The sequence below is a fragment of the Heteronotia binoei genome, chromosome 1 (assembly GCF_032191835.1).
Source record: "Heteronotia binoei isolate CCM8104 ecotype False Entrance Well chromosome 1, APGP_CSIRO_Hbin_v1, whole genome shotgun sequence".
In the NCBI taxonomy this organism is placed as follows: Eukaryota; Metazoa; Chordata; class Lepidosauria; order Squamata; family Gekkonidae; genus Heteronotia; species Heteronotia binoei.
The window spans coordinates 83269654-83296223 of record NC_083223.1 but is presented as its reverse complement, the minus strand read 5'-3'; the positions used below and the strand labels follow the sequence as shown (position 1 = coordinate 83296223).

At 41.8% G+C, this 26570-nt stretch overlaps 1 protein-coding gene across 1 annotated transcript in view; it reads left to right on the top strand.

Moving 5' to 3' along the window:
* Positions 1 to 26570, top strand: part of LOC132570425 (gamma-aminobutyric acid receptor subunit rho-2) — a 64516-nt gene that overhangs the window by 6000 nt on the left and 31946 nt on the right. Inside the window, exon 2 of the mRNA XM_060237021.1 lies at positions 9717 to 9823. Within this exon, the coding sequence (XP_060093004.1) occupies positions 9717 to 9823 (107 nt within the window). The remainder of the gene's footprint in view (positions 1 to 9716; positions 9824 to 26570) is intronic.

Sequence of the window (26570 nt, the reverse complement as noted above, 5' to 3'; positions counted from 1 at the left end):
GTAGGTTAAGCTAAGATATTGTGGAACTTGTCCACTTTTCTTCTCTGAAAGATACGTCATCTACAGAATATTAGGTTTGTCCATTCCTTGCTCAAGGAAATCAGCTGTGCCTTTAACTCTTGTGTGGTGTGTTTTGATCTCAATGGAAATTATTAGGTGCTACAATTGCTTACATATGTTGGAATATATTGCATTAAAATTCAGTATATACTGATGCTAAAATATTTTGAATATACAAATACACACACACAAATGATAACAGTCAATAAAAAACATTAAAGATTAAGATAATTCCACAGATGTAGCTTTCCCAATGTCCACATCGCTATGCCAGAGGAAGCCAAATTTCTATTATCCTGCAGTGTAGCTATTGATATGAATTAATTTACAAGTTAGATATAGCCTATGTTACTCAATAAAGCACAAATATGCAGCATATCTATACTATAAACTTTGAGTATGGTTTGAGTATAATTTTCTGTCTTTTAAAGACTCTGTGAACTACTGGTCAGGAAGTGCATGAAGGGATTTCTTAACATTTCCAGCACCCTAATCAAACTACAATTCCCAAATAATTTATTTGGGGAGGAGGCTGTGGATCCATGGTCGAGTATCTGCAGAAGGTCCCAGGTTCCACAGCATCTTCAGCTAAAAGGATCGGGTGGTAGATAATGTGAAAAGCCTTTACCTGAAACCCTGGAGAACTGCTGTCAGCCTGAGTAGACACTACAGGCCTTGGTGGACCAATAATCTGATTCAGTATAAGGCAGTTCATGGATACATTCAATCTATCTTCCCAAACATCCATGGATATCCTTATAGAAAATTCTACAGGTAACAAGGATAAAATGTGTTGCTTGCTCACTCCCATTCTCTGAAAGATTTGCTCACGCAGGAAGATCCTTTCTGACATCACTTTACTCCTCCCCCAACTTCTGCTCACTGTATTGTTGGCCTGCTGCCCAAGAACAGTCAAGATGGACCAAATGCTAATAGTGCCAAAGCTCATCTCAGCTCCATGGAAAGGAGATTCCACAATGGGAAGACAAAGGAGGAGGCAATTTGGAGAGTTAGGCATGGACTTGTAAGCAGCACTGGAAATACCCAGATGGCAGTGTCTGATTAATTGAAGCTCTGTTTTTAATCTATCAAGCTGTTACATCTATTAATGCCTTCATAAAGCCCCCTTCTTTTCCCTTTGAATGTTTATAAGATGAAAAGGGCTGTGCTATTTTATATTGCATAAGAAAAACACTTCTTATTGTGAAGTGAAGTAGTACGTACAAGGTTTTCTCTGAAGTCTAGTGGACGGCATGCTGATATTAGGAAGCAATTGCTCCAAGAGATATTTGTAACTAACCTTTTTAACATTTAGAAACCACACCTGCATATATTTTATAGTGTGTTACAATAATATAGCTCCCAAACATTACATTTTTTTACAATTTCAGTATATATTAGTAAACATGGTAAATCTGGTACAGAATTTAGTATGCAAACCAACAACTGGTCCACATAGTGAGAAACTATCTGTTTGCAAATGGAGGGTATGCTATTGACCTTTCATGAGTATGCCTGGCTTAGGACCATAGGAATGGAAGGAACTTGATGCTGGAACATTCAGATTCATTTGCAGCTTCCTATTCCATTACCTCAGACAATTGGCCTTTGAGAAGTATCTGGTAGATCTGATGGTAAAATAATTGGGAGGGGGAGGTATTAAAAAAAGGTATCAAATTGCTGACTCTTCCTCCAGGATCTTCCCTTTCCTCTTCCCTTTCCTGTCCATTTTCAGCCATGTTCATGGTCTTTCCACCTTTCACATGACTGTACTTGTTCCCTTCCTGCCAGGGCTTTTTTTTTTAAGCTGGAATGCACATGAATGCCGTTCCGGCTGGCTTGGCCAGTGCTCCAGCTTAAAAATAGCCCTGGAAGGCTCCCTTCCCCAGCCTCTCTGCTCTGAGCAGGCGCGAAGTGCCAGCAAGGGAGGGAAGAAGGAAGTGAAAGAGGTGACAGCGGCTGGGTGAGCAGCAAGGATGCATAGGAAGGGTTGCCACTTGGGGAACTGGCACCAGGTGCTGAAAGCCATTAGGGAGGCAGCAGCCGTCAGGAGTCGCTGCCCGCAAATGAGATCCTCCTCCTGTCCTCCTGCTGCGACACCAGTCAGTGCCACAGCTCTGGCCTTGCTGCCACTACCTCTTGTAGCCAGGCTTGCAGGGCTGAACCACACTGTGACGGTAGCTTCCTGGAGGCCGGCTCACCACTGGAGGTGCCTGGCTCTCCCACTGCTGCCTCTCCCCTCCCCAGCTTCCTGTTGGGGCTGCACACTACTGGCACTAGAGGCTGGGCAGGGCTGGGCCATGCTGCGCTGAGCTGGACTACCTGGTTGGCACTGTGCACCATGGAGGAGTGCACTGGCGGGATGGACCTGGAACGGTGCTAGGAGGTGAGCCAGGGGGACATGAGCAGGCAGGGGGTCTTGGTGGGAATGGGGGAGGCTGGGCCAGGTGGCCAAGGTTGAGCCACAACCTGTTCGCCCTGGAGTGCTATGTGATCAGCTATGTGATCTTGAAGAGAGCTTGGGGCTGCTGTGCTGTCTTTCAATTAATGAGGGTAATATATTTTACAATTGGTAGCCCCTGAGTGAAGCTGTGTGGACCCCAACCGCTGATCGCAGCAGCAGAACATGGGTGTAAATAAGCTATTTTCAATTAGATCTGGCTGCTGTGTGAGAGGCACACACCCTTTGTCCATATGTGGCTTTCTAGCAAACCATTTGTGGGCTGGAAGTCTGTAAGGCTTTGGAGGATGGTAGACTCGGTTTGGAGAGATGTGTGGAAAGGACCTGAGAACACATTCCCTTGTTTTTTTACCCAGACCACTATTTCAAACTACCTTTGCCTAGTTAACTGTTAAGACTACTGTTTCAAACTACCTTTGCCTAGTTAAGTGCCAGAGCTATGAAGAGGGAAATGAAGGAGAAACACATGGGTGCCCCTCATGAACTTTGAAACATTTTTTGAGAATTTAGTTTCCACAAAGAGGTTCCGGAACGCCATTCTACCACATTCCCCCAGGAAAAAAAAGCCCTGTGGATTGGTAACACCAAGTTGTGAGCCTCCAGACTCTTCTAATGATTATGGGAAGAGAATTTGAAGCTTGTCAGCTATAGACCAGGACATGTCATTTGTGAAAGGATACCACAAAAATGATCTCCCTATAAAGACTCACAACACAATGGTCTTGCTCTGTAAGTTCAGTTGCCATGAATAGGCCATTTTGGTCTGTTTCCATAGCAAATATATAAATTATTGTGGCCCTTTCTCTCCTACCTCTTCTTTATTCCCATTAGGAATGTTTTAATTGCTCTTTTATGTTGGAATTTTGCAGACAGCATCACAGTTGCTTACAGTTTTCCGTTCCTAAAGTCTGCTTGTATCTTCCTTCACCCTCCAAGTTACTAATGTGCATATAAAAATGGATAAAACCCCCCAAAAAGGAACAATGTGATGTACAGTATCTTCTTTTTGTGTGGTGTTTTACCAATTAGCAGGACCACTGCACATCAGTAAAGTCCACAGAAAAAGAATTTTCCTACAGATATACATTTGATCACACCAATTATTTACTTTTTAAAACAGTGTTTTTTCAGTGCACATTTGCAGATTGAAACACAGATGGTGGAGAAAATGCACATGAGCTGCAGCAAATCATACATGCTCCCAGTGGTTTTTTTTTAAAAGAAAAACCCCAGCAGGAGATCATTTGCATATTAGGCCACACCACCTGGCCTGGGAGCATCTGGCTGCCACATGGCGGGTCGGTCCAGCTTAGGGTTGCCAATCCCCAGGTGAGGGCAGGGGATCCCCTAGTTTGGAGGCCCTTCCCCTGCTTCAGGGTCATCAGAAAGCAGGGGGAGGGGAGGGAAATGTCTGCTGGGAACACTATTATTCCCTATGGAGACTTATTCCCATAGGAAATAATGGAGAATTGATCAGCGGCTATCTGGGGCTCTGGGGGGGCTGTTTTTTGAGGTAGAGACACCAAATGTTCAGTATAACATTCAGTGCCTCTTCCCAAAATACCTTCCAAATTTCAAAAACATTGGACTAGTGGGTCCAATTCTATGAGCCCCCAAAGAAGGTGCCCCTATCCATAATTTTGTATTGAAGGAAGGCATTTAAAAAGGTGTATGGTCCCTTTAAATGTGATGGCCAGAACTCCCTTTGGAGTTCATTTATACTTGTCACATCCTTGCTCCTGGCTCCACCCCCAGTGTCCCCAGATATTTCTTGAATTGGCCTTGACAACCTTAGTCCAGCGGGAGCCCTGCCAAGTCCAGGTGGAGCTCCATTCCTGTGGGTTCCGGCAGAAACCCCCCGCCCCTGCATGCTCCAGTTCTCAAATTAATTTTACGAATTCTCCTAGTAAAACCAGGATTGGGAAGAAGTAGAATACAATGGAAAGCAAAATTCTGGAACTAAGGAATAGATTGGTATAAATCTACTAATTCCTAATTTTCTGCTAGTACTCACTTTTGCACTCCTCCTTCCCTCACCCAATTCCTGGCAATCAGACCATTAAGCAAGGATCCTCCCCAATAGTTAAGTAATATACCATTACCACATTACCTAAATTTAGGATTCATGCCCACACAGAAATCAGCTTCTGTTTTATTTCCTACCTTTGGACTAGTTATCCAGTGGTTTCAGTTGGTATACTTTGAATTGCTTGCCACACAGCACAGCTATGCTGTGGTTGAACCTTCCTCAGAACAGACACCCTTTTTGCCTGGAAATGTCTGCCCTTTCATCTTATTTGGAATTATTCCCACAACTCCAGTCATCCTCTATCCCTTTTATCCACTTAAGGGTGCACATCTGGCCACCACCATTGTCCCTCATCTCTTTCAAATCCCTGGAAAGAAAATGTTTTTGTTTGAGTCAATGCTATTTGCTGGGGACAGAACACATCCTCAAAATGTTCTTTTAGCTGGCTCCACATTACCTAAATTTGAGCAGCTGCAAATCTGGCATATGATACATAATCTTGCGTTGTCCTCCTTTTGCATTTACTTGCTGCTGTGTGCTTGCACTGTTAGGTCATTGACTCTCTGGCTGGGCCTTCAAGGTCAATAAATATACATCTCTGGCTTTGTATTTCTGGCTTCTTGCATCCCTACTGAACAACAAGTTGCTTACCATTTGAACATGTGAAGTAACTTGCTCTTTGGTGGTTATTTAGGTATTTGGGTACTTGTTTAATCTGGGTGGCCTGGATAGTCTGGGCTTGCCTGATCTTGGCAGATCTCAGAAGCTGAGCAGGGTCAGCCCTGACTAGTATTGGGATGGAAGGCCTCCAAGGAATGCCAGGATTGTGATGCAGAGCCGAGCAATGGCAAATATGGTTCCCAGCCTTCCACTGGGGGTGGGTTTTTCCCCAATTTTGGGGCCTCCAACCTGCTGCCATGGAATTGGCTGGTAGGAAGAGCCCCACCCCCAAAGAGCACTGATGCGCCATGACATGCCTGGTACAATAACATCACCCAAAAGTGTGTCACGTTCTCAGGGTCAGGCAGGCAGGAGTCCAAAGCCAGTCCAAGGTCAAAGTCCAGGAAGTCAAGCAGGAGCCAGGTCACCAATGCAGAATCACAAACCGGAATCAGAAGTCAATGTCCAAAAGCCAAAAGGTCAGGGTGCCAAGGAAATCAAGCAGGTCAGGATCAGGAATAAGCGTGGATGCAAGCCAGAGAATAGACTCCTTGCTTTCACAAGGTTACCAGGTCCTGGGTGGGAGCTATATGGGAGTCTCAATCAGCCTCCTCCCTGGGTGGCAGTGACTCTGCTAGAACTCAGGGCTGAGAGATCTGAAGCATTGGCATGCTTCATGTCTTCGCTCTGAAAGTTCTTTCCAGAGCCTGCTTCGAACTCTTGAGATGGGAGGAGGAGAGCTTGGAGGAGATTGATCGTCAACAGCTGACACTGGTTCCTGGAGAGTGATTGATGGGCCAGCTGCTGTTTGTTCAGCTGAGGAACTGGCTGGCAACTCTTCCAGGTCTGTTAACCCTTCCAGCTCCTCCTCGTCAGGGCTCATGACAAAGTGATATTATCACACTGGGCACATCACTGGGGATGCCCTAGCATTTAGAAAAAACTCCATAATAATCATAGAGATTCCCCCGAGTGCTAGAACATCCCCCCACAATGTACCCATTGTGACAACGCCACTTCCAGGTGATGTCATTGTGCTGGGCACATTGTAGCATGCCAGTGCTGTTTGGGAGATCCCCTGGTTTGGAAACACTCCCCTCACTGCAGAATTAGCAGAAAGTGGGGGGTGGGGTGGAAATGTCTTCTGGGTACTCCATTATACCCTATGGAAACTGGTTTCCAGAGGGTATAATGGGCAATCAATCTGTGGGTATCTAGGACTCGGTGAGGCTGCTTTTTAAGGCAGAGGCACCAAATATTCAGGATAGCAAATGGTGCCTCTCTGAAACCCCTCCCCTCAGATTTCAAAAAGAGTGGACCAGGAGGTCCAATTCGATGAGCCCCAAAAGTAGGTGCCCTATCCTCCATTACTGCCAATGAAGGGAAGGCATTTAAAATGAGTGCGGCCCCTTTAAATGTGATGGCCAGAATTCCCTTTGGAGCTCAACTGTGCTTGTCACAACCTTGCTCCTGGCACAACTCCCAAAGTCTCCTGGCTCCACCCACAAAGTCCCCAGATATTTCCTGAGTCAGACTTGGCAACCCTAAAGCCACCATAATGTTTGTGCATGAATCACTGGCCAGAGTGCCCTCCTATTTGGAATTAAATGAGTTTTGAGCAAGAACTGAGGCAGAGTGCAAGACCTTTTTGAGGCTGGATAGTTCTGCTGTACCTCTGCATGGAGACTGATTGAATAATCCAATCACACTTGAGATGACCCACCCCAGTGGGGGCTGATTAGAAAGATACAAGGCCAGATAATGAATCAGAGAAAGATGCAACATCTGGCTTCTTTTGCAAGTGGGCACTTAGGCCTCACAAGCAGGGCCTTTTTTGTAGCAGGAATTCCTTTGCATATTAGGCCACATACCCCCGATGTAGCCAATCCTCCAGCAGTTTACAGGGCTCTTAGTACAGGATCTACTGTAAGCGCCAGGAGGATTGGCTGCATCAGGGGTGTATGGCCTAATATGCAAAGGAGTTCCTGCTACCAAAAAAAAAAAAAAAAAGCCCTGCTCATAAGCAACTTTTACTTAATGAATCTACTTCTCATGACATACCAACAAGTCTCTCATATACTTTAGCATGCCTGGCACAGTTTGAGAACTGTTGTATTGAACTGAAGTTACAACTTGTGCTCCTCTCACTTATTATAGTGTGTGGGGGGGTGGGAATCAGAGGTTTTCAGCATCCTGTTCCTATTTTCAACTCAGTTGGGTGACATTTTTCTGCATCGCTCTTCTCAGCTGTTCTAATTCCATCATTAAAGTTTTCTGTCAGCCAATATTTCCCTGAAAAAGTGATTTTGATTCTCTTCTACATTCTCTAGCCCATGACTGGAGCAATGGTATTTACAACTTTGTAGATCTCCCTGCCAGGGCAAAAGGCTCAGGGATCTTAATTTATTCTAATCTTCTAGCAGTGATTATAAAACTAGGGTGTTTTTTTCCTTAGCTAACATCTCATGACTTCTTATTGAACTGTAATTATATTCCCATTGTGTAATATACATTATGGTAACTCTTAAATGAAGAAGTTGCCCTGTCATCTCTCTGCATTAATTTCCATTTTGGAGGATTCATTTTCTCATCTACTCCACAAGGCAATCAGTTGTAAATATATTAATTGGAAAGGAATTCTGTTCCCATGGAAACATATTCAGAGCAATCAGATTCAAATCTGTTGTGGACTGGGAACATCCAGGGCTTTTTTAAAAAAACAGGAACGACAGGAATGCAGTTCCAGCTGGCTTAGTGCCATAGGGTGTGGCCTAACACATAAATACGTAAGTTCCTGCTGGGCTTTTTCTACAAAAAAGCCCCGTGAGAAACAATGATGATGTCAGGGTGTGGCCCAATATGCAAATGAGTTCCTGCTGGGTTTTTCTTTAAAAAAGCCCCGCACAAAGCAATGATGTCAAGGGGTGTGGCCTAATATGCAAATGAGTTGCTGCTGGGCTTTTTAAAAAAAAACAAAAAAAGCCCTGCCATCATTTGCAACCAGAAAATGAGTATACATTTCTATTGCTATATAAGACAGGACAATGTGCATATACAAAGTTTCATTAGCACTGTAATTTAGGACAGAATCAGGCCCAATGTGTTCATGTTTTGAAGAGGGTTCCAAGTAAATACATACTGTTCCAGTGTACAAGAGAAGGAAGTAGTTTTAAAAAGTATATAAAAAGGCAAACTATTGTAATTACATGAAAATGTTAAATCAAACATGAAAATGTGTAATATTTTAGTAATGTGCAGATCTGTGGTACTTCATAATTTCATATCAAGTGTACATCTTTCTGCTAAATTAGAATCCAGTCATAATAATTTGTCTTCACCCTGTGGTCTTCTTGGGTCAGTCCTTGAAGATGAGATACCTTGCTGTTAGATGAGGTTGGGCTATGAGAAATACAATACAGAGCTTTAGCCCTCTGCACTGGCTTCCTATTTTCCCCAAGGCACCATTCAAAGTCTTAATATTGAGAAATTCACAATAAAGCACTTTCCAAAACCTCTATCCTAGTGGACATTCACTTTTTATTTTGCCTCTCTAGTCCCTTTTTGCTCGACAGAATAGTACAATGAAACCATGGCAACACAGCAGAACATGGTACTAACAATTTTAGTTCAGTATAATACCTTGGATCGGATGGCAAAGCCTGGAAGTAACCAGACTCACTAGAACACCAGATAGGATCACCAGCCAAGATGTACCTTTAGATCTCAGGCTCTTTCAGAAGCTTGCAATTGCTTTTGTTTTGGAAGGGGTGTGGTAAAAGGGATTGTAAAGAGTTAACTAGAACCTGAGTATGGGATAGCAGAAAACTCCACCCCCTAGACCTCCCTCTCCATAAATTGGTTGAAATACAGCAGATTGTTACATTCAGCAACTCCAGTAAGTAAAGCTATCTATACCATTGCCCCAGGGAGATCACAAAAGTGTGAGCGTGCAAACTGTTTATTTAAGCTGCTTTGTGAATGTGTGTGTGTGTGAGAGAGTTCACTTTCATTTTAGTGGAAGTGCAGCTGCTGTAGAACCATCTGAATGTAAAAAAGAGGAGGAGGAAAAGGAGACTATTCAGGGGAACTGCACTGCTGTATTTTTATTTATTTTTAGGGAATGGGAAAGTCTCCTGGCTCCTGACTCCACCCCCAAAGTCCCCAGATATTTCCTGAGTTGGACCTGGCAACCCTACAAACAATTCAAGAGCCAGTACAGGTGATGCTTTTCACACAATGAGTTGTATTTTAACACATAATCCCTGCTTTTTCAAGGGATTTCTTCAGTTCCCAGTTTCGTACAAAGCTATCAAGCTGGGATGTGCAAATTTGGCTTCTTATTCTACTTAAAGGTGATTATGCAGAAATATATTTCAGAGTCTTTACCTTTTAAAATATTTAACCACTACAGAAATAAAGCAAATTTCCCACAGTTTTTAATGATAGTTTCTAAAATGATGTTTGAGCTCTATAAATTTCAATTGGTGCTATTATTTTCCATTTTAGTCACATTTATAAAAAGAATCACGACATAACAAAAATTCGGAAAGGAAAAACTGAACATCTTCTGAGGGTAGATGACCATGATTTCACCATGAGACCTGCCTTTGGAGGTAAGAAATTGTACAAGTTCCTTTTTGGCTAAATTGTTCATAAACCTAATGCCATTCCCAACACTCCTACATATTATTATAAAATTACTTTGTATTGGACAAGCCAAAGCTGATGAAAATAGGAGTTGAGTAACTTCCTGATTTTCCAGGAGTGCATAGAAATATTACTCCCACTCTCAGTATGTTGCTAAATTCTATTGCAGCACATATCTGTCTGTCTGCCTATTTCTCTCTGTCTATTTCAAAAAATGGGGTGGGGGAGAATAAGAAGGGGGGATCACAATTCAGTAACTAATTTTAAAAAAGAAAAAGGGAAAGGGAGTTTGTGTAAACAAAAATATCAGAACAGTGGTAAAAAATCTGCACATAAGTTTCTATAAAAGCTTTCCAGATATCTAAAAACCAGTCCATATGCAGTTGACATCTATATGTCAGGTTTTTAATTAATTGATTTACAGGAGGTGGGCATTTGTCTCTCAGATGTTGTAATACCAGTCTCTTGGCTGTAGTAATAAGGGCATGGAGGATCCATTTTTGTTGATCATCAGTTAGCCTCTGCGAGACAGGCAGATACTTTAAAAGTATATAATCATTCTTAAAATTCAACTAACATTCTAATACAGAATTTATATGAGTACTAACTCTCTCCTAGAAAAACGTAATGACTGGGCATGCCTGAAGCATATGTTTAAGGGACGCATCCTGTGAGTTACAAAACCAACAATTAGAAACTTTACTCAATCCTTTATGAAAGTCACTGTGGTAGTCAATATATCCTAAACATAGGTAATTTTTTAGCTGAATGTGTCACAACTTAAGGTCCATAAATTTAGCAGATTTAAACTTTAAGACTATATCCCATGACTTTGGCAAAACAGGGCAAGCTAAGCTTCTTATTCCATTCATTCCTGAGATTCTGTATAACATAATTTTTTTGGCATTTTTGTTTGTGTGTGTGCATGCACATTTGCACCTGGAAGTCATGTCAATTTCTGGTGACTGACCCCTACTGGGGGCCTGGAGGATATTCAGAGAGGTGTCTGAATAGAGCCTGCTTCTGTCCTCAGTATTTCAGGGAAGTCTCTCATCCCAGTACTAACCAGAATTGATCCTGCTTAGCTTTCAAGGATTTGCTGATATCAGGTTTGCTTGGGCTATCCAGGTCAGGGATGCCTAATATATTAATCAACATCAAATATTTATAAACTAATATTGTAGGTATTATTTTCTGCATTGATACAATTAGAGTTTCCTGAAGGAGACTCTGGGACACATAATGCAACAAGGTCATAGTTAGATACCAACAAATGTTGTAGCTTATTGCTACATTTCAGCTAAGAAAATGACAAAAAATTCATCATCATAGTCTATCAGCTAGTCCAACATATTGGCAAACATGGTTTGCCAATGTTCATGGGCCAATGCCCATAATGTTAATTTAGCATGTGAAAATGGATCAAGTTGGTATGATGTTATGTACCATACTTCTCTAGCTGCAGAAACTGCAGTAGGGACAGAATTCACTCTAGCATAAGTAGACACTAATAGTGTCAAACATACGGCCCGCGGGATGAATCCGCCCCTCAGAGGGATCCAATCAGGCCCTCCAGCAACTGACCATTGTCTGCTTCCTTCTCCCTTGCTTGCTGTGTTCAGTCACCATTTTGCGTTTCTCCCCTGTGATCAGTCAGCCAGCAAAGCAGCCTCTCCTGGCTCTTTTCCTCTTCCCCCTCCCTTTTCCCAAAGGGTGGAGGCAAGAGGAGGAGCCTCAGCCAATGAGGGAGCTTGGCTCTATAGCTCTGCTGTATTAAGTTTGCCAGGCTCAATCAATCACAATGCAGAGCTACTGAGTCAAGCCTCTCTTCCTTAGTGGCTGAGGCTCCTCCCTCTCCTCATCCCCTGGGGAAAGAAGAAAAGAACTCCAGTTTCCTTTGCCTGGTCCCCACCATCAGGAGAAATACAAAACAAATGCTTTTAAGACTAGTGACGTTTCATTGAAGATATGAGCTTTTTGCCTTGCTACAGGGAGAAAGAGAGAGAGTTTGGTTGGGCTTGTTATGGGTACAGCTGGTTTCCCCTCTTCTTTTTCCTATATTCATGCCCTCTGGTCTTTCTCAATAGGAAAGAATGTGAACTATTTAGAAGAGCAATAACAACAAGCCCAGGTTAAGCTGAGAGTGTGTGTACAGCCCAGGTTTACCCAGCAAATTTCCCTTGATTTTTCTTTCACATTTCCCTTTGATTGGTGATCTTGAACTTAGACTTCCCAGATAGCAGGCTGATACTGACCACTGTACCACTGTCTCTCTGTTCTTGCACTGCCACTTAGGAGTTATAGTTATTTTTCTGGGGAAGACTATAGTTTTGCAGATAAGCACATAGCCCCCAGTCTGTGCCATAGTGCCTTCACATGTTCTTGAAGCAACTTATGTACAAAAGATCACAGTGCCCAGCCGCTTCATGTTTTCCTCTGGGTCATGGTTCAAAGCATTGACCATGAGATCTCTGTAATGAATGTCAATAAATCAAAAGTAGGTTTGCAATTTATAGATGTGCACACCTGAACAATACCTGAACAGCATATTCAAGATTTTTACAACATAGACATTGTCTGCAGTTTTTGATACAATAATTCATAGCAAGAGTGACATTTATCAGAGACTGTAAAACAAAATATTGCAAGTGTGCTAATGCTTTAAGCATGTTTTATTTTAAGCAAAAAAATATTCAATTGTGTTTGTGCCCTTTATAAAGTTTATATGTCCTCTATCTGGTATTACAGTTTATGACACACATGGCCCATCTTGACAAGGTCTCATTTATGTGAAATTCGGCCCTCGTAACAAATGAGTTCGACACTCCTGTACTAATGCATTCCACTTACAAAGGGGCACTAGATAAGAAGCCTCCAAAAGAGTTTAAGATGGATAGTCCAACTGTGAGAATTGATCCCAATAATTAGTACAATTTAACAAATATGCTTGATGATAGAAACCATGATCAGGAAAACCAAATCCTCCAAAGCTGAATCCTTTTAAGAGAAATCTGGGGTGGTAAGAAACCCCACATCAATTTCTGAAATTAACTATTAATTTTATAAATATTGACAAGGTATAAAAAATTGAATTGCATGTAAAATATAAATAGGCCCAAGTCACAGCTGTTGTCAGATCAGCTTTTTGCCATCTTTTTCTAGTCAGGTAACTGGTCCCCTACTTCTCCCCACCTATCCTGGCCACAGTGATCCATGCAATGGCCACCTCCAGGCTGGATTACTGTAATGCACTCTACGCTGGACTGCCCTTGAGGTTGACTCAGAAACTTCAGCTGGTCCAAAATGCAGCTGCATGTTTTCTGATAGGGACACCTGCCAGAGCATGTGTACAACCAGTGTTCCACCAGCTACATTGGCTCCCAGTTGAGTACCGTATCAAGCTCAAGGTTCTAGTATTAACCTTTAAACTCCTATGAAATCTGGGACTGACATATCTGCAGGACTGTCTCTCCCAATATGTCCCCTGGAGAGCCTTGCACTCAGGAGATCAACATCTGCTGGTGATCCCTAGCCCAAAAGACATCTGCTTCGCCTTGACAAGAGCCAGAGCTTTTTCAGCTCTGGCTCTGGCCTAGTGGAATAATCTCCTAAATGAGATCAGGGCCTTGTGGGATTTGTGGGCTCTGCAGGGCCTGTAAAACAGAGATGTTTCACCAGGCGTTTGGCTGAGGCAGTGGATGTCCAATCATATTGGCCTCCCCCGCCTAATCCTGCATTACCTTATTCCATTTTGTTCCATAAAAGCCATTTATGGTGATGCATTAGCAGGATAGACACTGCAGGCTGAAATTCAAATTTTCATCTTGGAATGCTGTGATTTGTTGGTTATCACTGAGGAATTTTATTATTGAATTAAGTTTTATAAATTGACTGTTTTATCGAATGTTGTAACCACCCTGAACCCTGTATCTCAGGGGAGGGTGGAATATAAATCAAATCAAATAAATAATATTCATTTTGAGTGTATTCACTTTGCCCCATAAATTCAGGTTTAATGTTCCCCATCCATCCAAATCCAAACACATATTAGCAATTAGCTTGTTAAAATTTAGCATAATCATGTGCGTAGTATCTCTAGGAATCAATATTCCAAAATAAATAGTGATATCTTGTCTCCCAGTGGCATCAACATATTTTAAATGATATTTACTGCCCATCAGAAATGAGTTAGGAAGGAATTATTCTACTGTTTACTTACAACAGTAAATGGGGCCATGACTTTGCTATTCCCACCCCCCTGCAAATATAGGATGTTTACCCCTTATGTAGAATGCTGGGAGTGGCTCTAATTTTCACCCAGTGCTGTTGTGGGGGGGGGAGGGTTGGGGGGTTAATTCAAGATCAATACCAGCACCTTGAATTGAACCCAAAAGCAAATTGGAAGCTAGTGTAGAGGAAACAGGACTGGCGCAATGTGCCCTAACCCTACTACAAACCCCTCCAGCCAATGCTTTGGTATCAGCATTCTATGCCAACTGAAGCTTCCAGACAGTCTTCAAGGGCAACCCCATGTAGTGCACATTGAAACAATCTAATCTAGACGTTACCAGGGCATGCACCAAAGTGGCAAATATCTTTCCTTAGTTCAATGAAACTTAAGTAAAATATTGTTACTACTACTACTTCAGTAAAATGTTTTATGACCATGTGTTTATTTTCTTTAAAGTATATGCCTTGTACTCTTTCATTAGATTTCTCAGATTACACCTGCTTGTGTTTCTTCAGTTCCTTACACCCACAGTACTTGGTGCTAAAAACTGATGTCTGCCAAACATAGGATGTTTACCCTTTATGTAGGGTGCTAGAAAAATATGCATGATTATCACAGAAAAGTGCTTCTGGTGTGACAGGTAGATCTGATACAATTATTCTGATTATTTCTTTCTTTCAATTTCTATCCTGCCATCCCATAAGGCTCAGGACGGGTTACAACAATTTAAAACAGTTAAAACAAATTTAAAACACACATTATAACAGATGGTAGCAGCCACAAGCGTTTGCGTTTTGGTAGTACAACACCATTTCTATTACTGCCAAATGAAGAAGAAGAATTTATACCCACTTTACTCTCAAAGTGGCTTACAAGTGCCTTCGCTTCCTCTCACTACAACAGTCACCTTGTGAGGTAAGTGGGGCTGAGAGAATTCTGAGAGAACTGTGACTGGCCCAGAATCACCAAGCAGGTCTCTGTGGAGGAGTGGGGAATGAAACCTAATTCTCCAGATGAGAGTCTGTCACTCTTAACCACCATGCTAGGCTCTCATCCTGTGCTGAAATCAGTGGGTTTAGAAGGGAATAACTTTGCTTCAGATGGCAATAGAAGCAGCTATTGCTTCACAACTTTATGGAGATGTTGTTTTACGGAGTAAGGATGGATTCCTAAGGCAGCTGGCAGGCAGGATAAATACTCTAACCACAGGAATCCCCCCCCCTCCCATCTAGTCATTTTAATACCTTCAAATAAAACAAGATGATTTCTTTGTAGTATATTTTCACAGACTATTGACAAAACCTGCAGAATTAAAAATTCCAAAGGAGTAGCACCTTCAAAATCAGGTGCTGTAACTAAAATAAATGAACCCTGACAGAAGTCATTGAATTCAGATCCTCAGAGGAACTTTAGAAGCATCTTGTTTCAGGCATGATACTTGGAAGTACTCTTTATATAAATGCATGCACATATATGTCTGTGCAGCAGAGTATATCCCCTGAGTCTGTAGAGCTTTTTTGCTGAATATAGACACCGACCTTTCTAACTGGCAGAATGAAAGCATTTAGTGGCAGGTGCAGTATATGAGGGCTGAGCTTAATTTAACTCTAGGTGTACTCACAAAGAACTGGGAAATGAGCAGATTTTATGGCAATGGATCAGTGTTGTGTAATCAAATTTAGCTTTGTTGCCGTAAAGCCTCCATTTTGTTGGCTGTCTCATTTTTCTTTCACCTTGGAGATGTTAGATTAGCTTCTGGCTGGTAAAAAGATGAGATCATGGAGCAGCATTTCAGGCAATTAACACCTCAGAGGAACAGATTCAGATTGGTAGTCATGTTGTACTATTTCCCTCAATAAACATCTATGTGTCTAATAGTGAAGCTTAGCCTCCATCTATGTATGTAAATCTGCAGACTGGGGCCACACTGACACATATTTTCCTGCCCCTCAACAATATATATAAACAAACCTTTTTAAAAAAATGGCAGCATTAAATTTCCCCCAAACATGAATGGCTTTTTTCGTTTTGTTTTTTTGATATTTGCACAAGCACAGTGAATGCAGCCACCTCTGGGCTTCAGGTAGCCCAGCGCCCCTGCAGGCTGGAAAGATGTTGGTGCAGTGGGCAAACAGGCATTGTGCTGAGAAAAGAGGGGAAGCATGTGGGCAAATGCTTCACCAGCGATTGGGGAGAACAGGCTAGGATCCTGACAAGCATGGGATGAAGTGGGCAAGTAAGTGCTGCACCAACAATGGGGGCCCAGACAAGCAGAGCACCAATGAGGATGGGAGGGGATGTGAGAGACAATAGGGGGAAGACAAGCAGAGAACTGATGATGAGGGTAAAGGTGAGTAGACAGCTGAGAGCTGACAATGGGGGGCAAGCAGGTGAGCAGAGGCCCAAAATAAAATATAGGGTGGAAAGAAGATAAATATTTAGAGGGGAGAAGCAGAAAAGGTGAAAAAAGGAGTAGATGAAACAAAAAAAGGTGAGTGAGTAGGGACAGAGGCTGCCTAGGAGAAACAGAAAAGGGCAGGTACATAGGTGCATGGGTGGGAGAGAGAGGGAAATGCAAGAGGCTGCAAACAAGGATGGGGAGGAAAAGAAAGAACATGGAGAGAAGTGGGATAAGCAGACTCTTTCTGCACCCTCCTGAGGGCCCTCTCAAGTCCTTCAATTTGTATTTCTGATTTCACTGTATGTGGATTCCCAGTGCTTCCTTCAGAATTTATGAAGGATACACATGACTTTGTCAGCACATCCCTTTGGGTATTTATATGTATCATTGCCCAGATTGGGGTATTCTCTAAACTGAATGTAGACTCCAAACCAAAGCTCCTTTAGCTTAGGAACGAGAAGCAACAGAGGAAAATTAGTTTCCTTATACACTATTTGGGGCTTTGCATTAAATTGTTTCTGGGTCTGCCCCAGACATGCACTGGGAGTTTTTTTGTTTGGAGTTTTTAGCAGCTTTTGAAACTGAATTCTCAGGTTTGTAGAGGTCCAACCTAGATCAGAATCACAGTACATGAGAAAAGAGGGCTTAAACCTTCTCACCTGTGTCAAAAAACAGCATTGGAAAAAAGCTTAATTTCCCTCTTCTTGTGCTCTGCACCAATCTGAATTGGGCTCTCACATGTCTGAGAATTAAGATTAAAAACAAAAAACGCTGGGAGCTCTGGATATGGAACTCCCTGTACATTTCTGTTTTGACAGGACCCAAAACAAATAATGTGATTATCCCAGTGTGAATTGGGGCTCAGACTGGAAAGTGGGCCACATTCACAGTGACATATTGCTCCCACTGACTCATATGGTAATAGCTTAATGGCCATCAAGAAGTGTTTCTATCTGTTCTGTTGTTTACATCACCATTATCTCTGCCCATATGCTTATGTATCGACATCTTTGTCCACTTAATACAACTTTCTCTTGCACACAACACAGGACCTTTTGCAGTTCTCAAATGATTTGTTCTTTATAACTACAAAATGATTATGTAATTGTACACATGTAAAATAATAATAATAATAATAAAAATAATAATAATTTGGCCCTTTCAGAGTTTTCCTAGTGCCAGTGACCTTGGTGAAACGAGCAGATGTTCAGGTATTATTTACTACAGATATTAATATTTAAAGCTTATGTAAATAGTTCATTTGGGCTCCCTTCCTCATACTCTCACTGGAAGCATTTCATCTAGGGCATCTCATATTTTTTGATAGAGAGTCCATGAATAAGCAGCTTTAGCTAGCTGATACTTAAAATAGCTGTATCTTTTCTATTGAAGAACAGCCTAATGCTTCCTATGATGTAGTTTACTTTCCATCCACCCCCACTTTGCCATACCTCGAGATCCCAGAGGACAGAATTTAATCAGCATACATAGACTGGAGGCATAAATGGTACAGTTTGGTTGCAAGACCATTCACTAGTTTTTGCAGTGGTAATTCCTGAATAGGTATCAATTAATCAATCTTTACTAAAAATGGTCATTGACCAGCACAGAATAAAACAGGTTCACATGCTCCAAATTTTTAAAACTATTAATAATTTTGTATTTAAAACATAATAAACCATTCTTAAACCTTCTTTATCTGCCAAATTCAGTAAGCAGCTACAAGAAACTATTCACTAAGACCAGTAGATTTCATCAGTTAGCAGCATTCTAATATACACTGAATCTGGATGGCCTGGGTATCTAGTATCTGCTCAGGGCCGGCCCGCCCACTAGGCAAACTAGACTTTTGCCTAGGGCAGGGGAGGGTGCTGAAATCAGCCCTCGCCCCCACCTCACCCCCTAGGCAAATCCCTATTTGCCTCCCCCTCCCTCCCGCCCTCACAATTTTAATGCCCAGGAAACAAGCGGTGAAGCGCCGCGCTCCCAGGGCTCTTTAAAAGCCGCCCCCCCTACACATCAGCTGATTGGTGGGTAAAGTGGCATGGAGGCTGGCCTTCCGGCATGCTGAGGATAATCAGTGCTTGGGCAGCAGCAGTGGGAAGGATGAGCAAGCAGCTGAAAAAGCAGCCACACCACTGCCTCCGGAAGAAGCAGTGGTGTGTCCGCTCTTTCAGCAGCTCACTCATCCTTCCCACTGCTGCTGCCCCAGCGCTGATCATTCTGAGTGCGTTGGAAAGCCAGCATAGGAGCCACCAGCTTCCGTGCCACTTTACCCACCGATCAGCTGATTGGTGGGGGAGGGGGGCAACCTTTAAAGTGCTCGGGGAGTGCAGCACTTCACTGCCTGTTCCCTGGCATTAAATTTGTGAGGGGGGGAGGGGGAGCTGCAGAGGGGGGCGGGTAGCGAGGCTGCCTGGGGCGCCATGCGTCCTAGGACAGGTCCTGTATCTACTAGTTATAGGAGAGACAATACAAACTTCTCCACTGTTTCACCCTTCTAGAACCGCTGAGGAGAGAGCTTGATTTTTAGCAAGCATAAATGCTCTCCTGTGAGCTGGTATCTCCAGACAAGAGAGATAAGTGGCTGGTGAAACAACGTATCTGGAGCTGTCTGTGGACAGAAAGCCAGTGAGCTCTCTACATCTGTCTGGTGCTAGTATCTAGCATCCTTTGCCTGTTCATACCCAAGCTCCAGGACAGAAAAAGGAGAAAAACCCAAACTCTTCAGCTTATTTTTGACTGTCTTTAGCCAAGTTGATCCATGGTTATCATTAAGTATCAGGGGAGTTCAACCCTTGGGCTTTAGAATGAACTTTATCCAAATATTAAATGAGGTAAGACACACCCTGGCCTCCACTTTTACCATGCCCATCTTAGATCTATCGGGGTTCTTGACAGAATTACTCAGGGCTTTTTTTGAGCAGGAATGCACAGGAACACAGTTCTGGCTGGCTTGAGTTCCTGCTGGGCTTTTTTGTGAAACAATGGTGATGTTAGGGGGTTTGGCCTAATATGCAATTGAATTCCTGCTGGTTTTTTCCTACAAAAAAACCTACAATAGCCCTGCACCTATAAAAAAAAGCCCTTTGACACCTTCCTCCAGACATGTTCCAGCTTATCATCAACCTTAAACTGTGTTGCCCAACACTGAACACAGTGAAGTCTATGTAGAGCAGAGTAAGGTGATCTGGAAATTATGTTATGCAGCCCAGAACTGCTTTTGCCTTTTTAGCTCATAGATCATGTTTAGTTATGCTCGACAAAGACTCCTAGATCCTTTTTGTATATGCTACTACCAAGACAAATCACCCCTATTCTAGAATTATGATTTTCCCCACATAAACACAGAATTTTACATTTATCTCTGTTGAAATTCATTTTGTTAATTTTACTCCAGTTTGCCAGCCTGTCAAGATCCTGATTCTGTCTTCTACTCTATTTTCTACCCCTTCCAATTCAGTATCATTGCTAATTTAATGAGCATCCCCTCTCTTCCTTCATACAAGTAATTTACAAAGACACTGTACAACGCAGAGCCCAGGACAGATCCCTGAGGCACTCCACTTCAGTTGTTGTGTGGATAGTTAAGCAGATAGCCCATGACAGGCATCCTCCAAGTCTAGCATCTTAGTCAATCACCTGGGTCCTCTGCTTGGACTCAGGGGCTGTTGTGCAAATATTGCAGAGCAGACCATGTGGGTAGGTGGGGAATGTGATGCTTAGAGCAATAAATCACATACTGTTTCATACAGAAATGTTTCTATATATATTTTAAATAGTACACTAAAGCACACCAACAACTCGAAATAGATGTTTGACTACCGTTCACTTTTATCAGCACTCAAAAGCAAATTGAGAAATTATGACAGCTTTATTTGCAGTGCTATTCTCTAGACTATAATGAGCAGCCATAGTGCAGTGCTAGTTTTCAGGCTCTGCATTTATAAAGTTTCAGGTTCTGTTCTGATATCCAATTAAAGCACCCCCAGTAACAGGAATTTGAAAGATTTCTGCCTAAGAATCAGGAGAGCTGCTGTAACATGTAACACAGGGCTGGTTCTGTAGGGCAAACCTGGGTTTATGAGAAGGACAAGGCAAATTACAGATTTGGGCATATGAGGGATGCTTGCAGGGGAGAATTAGTAGGGAGTGATTAAATCTTCTCCACCCACTGGTCCTCTCACCCAGCCACTCATGCCATTTTAAAACATTTCTCTACACCCAGGGTCCAAAATCAGAAACAAGCTAGTTTGGAAGGAAGGCACTGTCAGGCAGGGGGGGTGTATGTGCATGTACATTTCACCCACCAATATTCCTGACCTTTTGTGACATCTTGGCAAAGCAGGGTTTGGAAACATGTTCGCAAAGTATAGTTGTTTCACATAGTACTAAAACAGCGCTATCTTTTGATATATAAGCCATATATAGCCCTTCACCAGAAACAATTTTATAGCATAGACAACACTGAAACTGCAAGAGGTGCCTTTTAATTTTGTAAAGATGCATACACGAGTCAGACAGGTGGCCGTCGTGCTAGTTCTTCACATAAATGCAGGGCTGGACTTCAATCTCTGGGATTGCTAATCCCTGGCCTCTTTGCAGAGATCTAAAATTCAATCAAGATTTGAAATAACTGACTAACTAGATTGCAGCAAACGTAGCTCACAAAACTGCAGGATTAGCCACAGTAGCTGGGAGCCAGCAGGCAGGTGAAGCATAAGCTTCTCTTCAGAGCCGCAGGGTCTAGGCCCCCTCCGCTTGGTGTTGCCTTCCATGCTGAATTACCTAATTAATACTGTAGTGCCTGTAAAAAGCAAGAATAATAAAACTTGAGTCCCTCAGGGTTCATTCCAGACTTGTTCCAAAGCAGAATTATGGTATATGAAGGAGAAAAGCATCAGACCCCCTCTTACAAAACGTTGTCCCTAAAAAAGCCTCATGTGTCAGACCAATCTGAATTTAGTATCCTATACACTTCTGCAAAAGCACATTGTTAGAGAGATAGAGAGAGCAAGGTTCAATGCATCAAACTGAAAAAAAAAACCCAAACAAATCTCTGATTGTACAAAAAAAGTAAAAATTCTTTTAAAGGGCATTTTACAATAGAACTAACGCATTGTAGGGCTTTGAAAGTTACCCGTGAGAAAGCGACTGTAGTGAGTGGAAGGCCAAACAATTCAGAGGGCACCCTTCCAGGCATACATTAATGGGACATGTCCATGCTAGGTCATGAAACTACTACAAACTACAAATAGATAATTGTGAACAAAATAAAAAGAAAAGCATAAAGACTAATAGCAAAGAAGGACCTATGGGCACATATATGTATGCTTTCTATTTTAAGTATATTAAGTGCTATGCTTTTTGAAAGTACTATGAAGCAACTTGACAGTCACGAACAGCTCATTGTTCACAACTACTGAAGAGGATGCAAGCTGGAGTGGAGGGTGTTCAAACATCCCTACTTAAAATTGTGCCCCTCTGTTGTGTTCTGAACCCAACTGCTCTGACCCCTTTATCTTCTTGCTAATAAGCGGAGGTTATTTTGAACCCACCCACAGCTACGGTGTTACCTCAAAAGCAGGAGCCTGAGCAACTATCCCGTTCCAGATTTGCAAGCAATCTGTCATGTCCTTTACCCTTATCCATTCTTATAACACCACTAATCCAAAACGTTAAATTAGCAAATTCTATTTTTCTTTGTTCCCAGTTAAGTATAATTAAGTGTAATTGCTGTCACCGTTCTACAACCCGGCAGGCTAACTCCTGAGTCAAGGAGCCCACTCCAGAAGGGTGGCTAGTTTGGAAGCAGCCACCAACCCCTTTGACTTCTCAGAGACCAAGGGATCTTCCCAGGTCTAAACAAGAAACCAGCCCTGTAAGGTTGTGCACTCAGAAGCTGAACCCAAAAAAGAAGCTACTTTGGTAGCTGTAGCCAACTTGGGTCAAAGTATTAGATTCAGATTGAAGCTTCCTGAATTCAAGAATACACCGAAATATAATTAAAGTGAAAATATTAAAAGGATGGACAGGAATATTTAACAAAGAGCAAAGAACAATGGGAACAGAATAACAAAGCTAGATAACTAACCTAGATGCTTACAAATAGTGGGTTTTAATCCAGAGGTTACTTAGGAAGGCAAATACAAGATAGTTTCAAAGTCCAAAATTAACAGATGCCTACCCAAGTCAAAAGTGTCCCAAGGCTAGTAATCCAAGCAAAGGGCAAAAGAAGAATGAAGGATCTTTCCTTTATGCCTTGCAGCCTGTGCTAGCATGATTTAGGCTAGCCAATCAGATGTAGGGATGGGCACGAACTGGCACATGCACTAGTTTGTGGTGAATTTTGGCCAGTTTATGGTAGGTCAACTAGCATGAACTTTCAAGCCGTTTGTGAAGGATCATGCCAGTTTGTGAATGGAAACATTTCCATACGGTCTGCCTCTGCTCAAACAAAATGTTTACCAAACTTCAAAGCAATTGTGGGGGGATTCCCCAGCCTTGGAAGAACTGTTGTCAGTTTCATAGCAGTCATGTCAGTTTCAAGAGCTCCCCCACCTTCCTTTGTGTTCACTTTCCATTTTCTTGTACAAAGCTTACAAAATTCTACCCTCCTTGCTTGGATTTGTGACTTGTCATTTTAAGCTTGCAATGTCAGTGGCACTGGGTTCTGTTGGGCACTAGTACACTGCACTAGTTCTGCTGGGCTTGCAAAAATCTCTCCTTTAGTTTTTACTGCAGAGATTCTCTGTTTTGACCCTAGTCCTGTTGGGTTTGAACTGCCACAGTGGCACTGATTCTGCTGGGCTTGCAGAAATACTACCCACCTTCAGTTTTTACTGCAGAGATTCTCAGGGACTTTGATTTTGTGTTGCAGGGCCTCTATTGCCCTTGCTTTTTTTTGCTCCCCACTCTCCATTGGAAACAATGGAGGATGAGGGCTTCTTCTTTGTTGGGCTTTGTTGGCCATAGGTTGGACCCTGTAAATCCAGTCCTCTTCAAACTTGGCAGGCAGGTAGAGGAGAATCAGCTAGAGATATCCTGCAAGTTTGGTGTTTCTTGAATGCCAGGTGGCCATTCTATTGCATTATGAACCTCACATAACTGGTTAATTTAACTCTGAAAAGTTTGTGACAGTTTGTGGTTCATGAACCGGGCATGCCAGGAACCACAAATCATCACAAACTGCATTTTCCATTAGGGATGGAAAGCATCCATCCTTAATCTGATGTAAGCCAACTGACCCATTGGTGTTACTGACAAGGTAATGTAACCAAACAGGTGAGACTGCCAGTTAGTTTCTGATGTTCTACAGCATCAGACCCAATTTACAAACTCCCACAAATCCTTGCATTAACAAGATGGAATGTATAGGCCCCTCAGGTGGCCTTGACATCATTAGGACTGATGAGACTCCCTGCAACTGTGAATGTCTCACATTCTCCCTTATTTCTTTCTCTGAGTCACCATCAGCTTGGCCTTAATGCCCAGAATGCAGAAACTTTCCATGTTCTTTCAGTCCCTCGCCTGAACCAGTGTTTCAGTTTGAACAAGAGTCTATGAGAGAAGCCTAATCTTTTCACAAACTCATTTGTTTCTTTGATTGGAACCATCATAATAGGAAATGTCCCACTGACTTTTAAGTGAGAAACTATTCTCAAACTAAAAAGTGGTTATTAAAAAGCAAGTAAGATTACAGCACACACATCTTGAGATCCACATACATTTCACAACTATGATAACTCATGTGAAAGCATGTGTTGTCGCATTTAGTACATGTGCCCATACTATAAATGTAATTAATGATAGAAAGTAATAGCCCTGTGTGAAACAATGGTGAAGTCAGGGGATGTGGCCTAATATGCAAATAAGTTCCTGCTGGGCTTTTTCTACAAAAAAAAGCCCTGAATAAAGTTTCCCCAAAGGCAGAGATTGATATTTTTATGACGACAAGAAGAACACAAATTTCATCCTCACAACCACTCTGTCCATAGCTTTACAGTCCAGAAAGAATCCTCTGAATGCTGAAGAGTAAATCCTGAGAGAGTCTTCTCAAGTTAATTCTCAAGTTAATTCTTCCAAATATCCAGAAATTTGAATCTCCATGAGGAAGCTGTGGAGGTTCAAATTTCTGGATATTTGGAAGAATCTAAGGAGCTACTCTTTGGCATTCAGAGAATTCTCCAGACTATAGAACTATGGACTATTATTTACTCAACTTGTAATAGATTATTAATTGAATGTTTGATTGATTGTGATTTATAATTATATGAATTGGTGTAAATATTTGAATATATTTGAAATTGTTCATAGTGACTTGGGTTTCAACATTTTGTGTATTCTTCCCAATTACCCTTATATAATCATCTCAGCCAAATTTCTTCTTTGTCTACCTGGAGACTGGTGTTGCTGACCTGTTGAAACCAACCTGTAAATAAATAAATAAATAAATCTTTTTTGTCGTTTATGTTCTAATCCTACCTCAGTGATCTTTGTATTTTACTTGTGCACCACAATTTATGCCAATAAAGGTCTGAATGAATTGTGCACCACAAAACACCACACAGCAGTGAACCCAAAGCCTATACACTTGCTACTTTAGGAATGCCTGGTAACTGGAGGAAAGGTTTATAATTCAAAACAAGCCTAGCTCCCAAAAAATCACAGACAGCTGTGAGGGTCCCCTTAGTTGATAGAAAAGACCTGTCACAGCACTCATATATAATGTTGCAGAAATTTCCACCAATTCCCCCACAAGGTGTCATTACTCAGTACCAGTCAGTACTCCAAACTGGAGTAGTTTCTATTAATTTCTGCTAGGCTGTTGCTTTGATATGTGATCCTGTTTGGATTTCTTTAGAATTATTCCATGTAATTCTGTCTTTGCTTTGGTTTAGTATAATAAGCATAATGCCTTCTCCTTTACATTTTTTCTGTGGTTTAGTTAGGAAGTTCAGTTTTGTTTTGAGAATTGTTTTGGAAATTCACAGAAATGTTCTTTATTCTCTTTGGACTGTTTGGATTATACATAAGATTATACATAAGATTGTCTTTTCTTTTTGGTCCACCTTCCTGTATCATGTGTTACTTCTGGGTTATTCCCTCCCCCTCCCAGAAAAAAATGTAAAAGTAATGAGAAATATAGAGAATGTTAAAACTAGGTGTGGGTGGTCTAAGAAAATTTTAAGATTGGATTGTTGGAAGCCAGTTCCTGTAAGAGTTTATCAATAATGATATTAGCTATTTAATATCCCACCTGTTGCATACATTGTATCAACTTATTTTGGCATTTTATTAAATCAATTTATTCTATTGTATCAATTTATTTTGGCATTATATTAAAATGCAATGGGTAGGCAGCAGATGGTTGTTAGGAAAATTATCCTATATTAATGTGTTTCAAGTGCACTCTGCAAAGACTGCATGGTGGCATGGGAAAGTTACGAACACACACAGAAATTCAAAGGAGGTTTTGTTTTAGCACAATTAAGTGTTGTTCATGAACAACTTATAAAAGGAAACAAGTATTATGTAGCTACTCTTGCAGATATTCTTTTGGTCACTGCTACACAAAACATTGCTCAGCATGGACACTTGGAAAATGAGGCAAGTGACAACAGGGGAAATGATCTTTGAATTCTTGCACTTAATCGCAAAGCAAAATACTAGAATCCAGTCTGAAGCAGATACTTTCCCATGATATGCAAAATACACAAATCACTGTGTTCAGTATGAATTGTTACATATCACTAGCAGAATGGTTGCCCTGACCTGAATAATGCAGGCAAGCCCAATGTCATCATATCTTGGAAGCTAAGCAGGGTCAATTCTGGCAAGTAATTGGATGGGAGCCCTCGAAATATCAGAGCCAAGAGGGCAGGTTTTATTCAGCCACCTCTCAGAATATCCTCCATGCCCCCAGTAGGGGTCAGTCACCCGAGGTTGCCATGACACACACATGCACATAAAAGAAGAGAGATATTTATTAGCAGAACGATTCTGGATCTGGCGTTAATTTCTGATTAAGTGAAGGAAGTTGGCCTCTTGGCATTAATTGCTAATGAAACAAAGGACATAC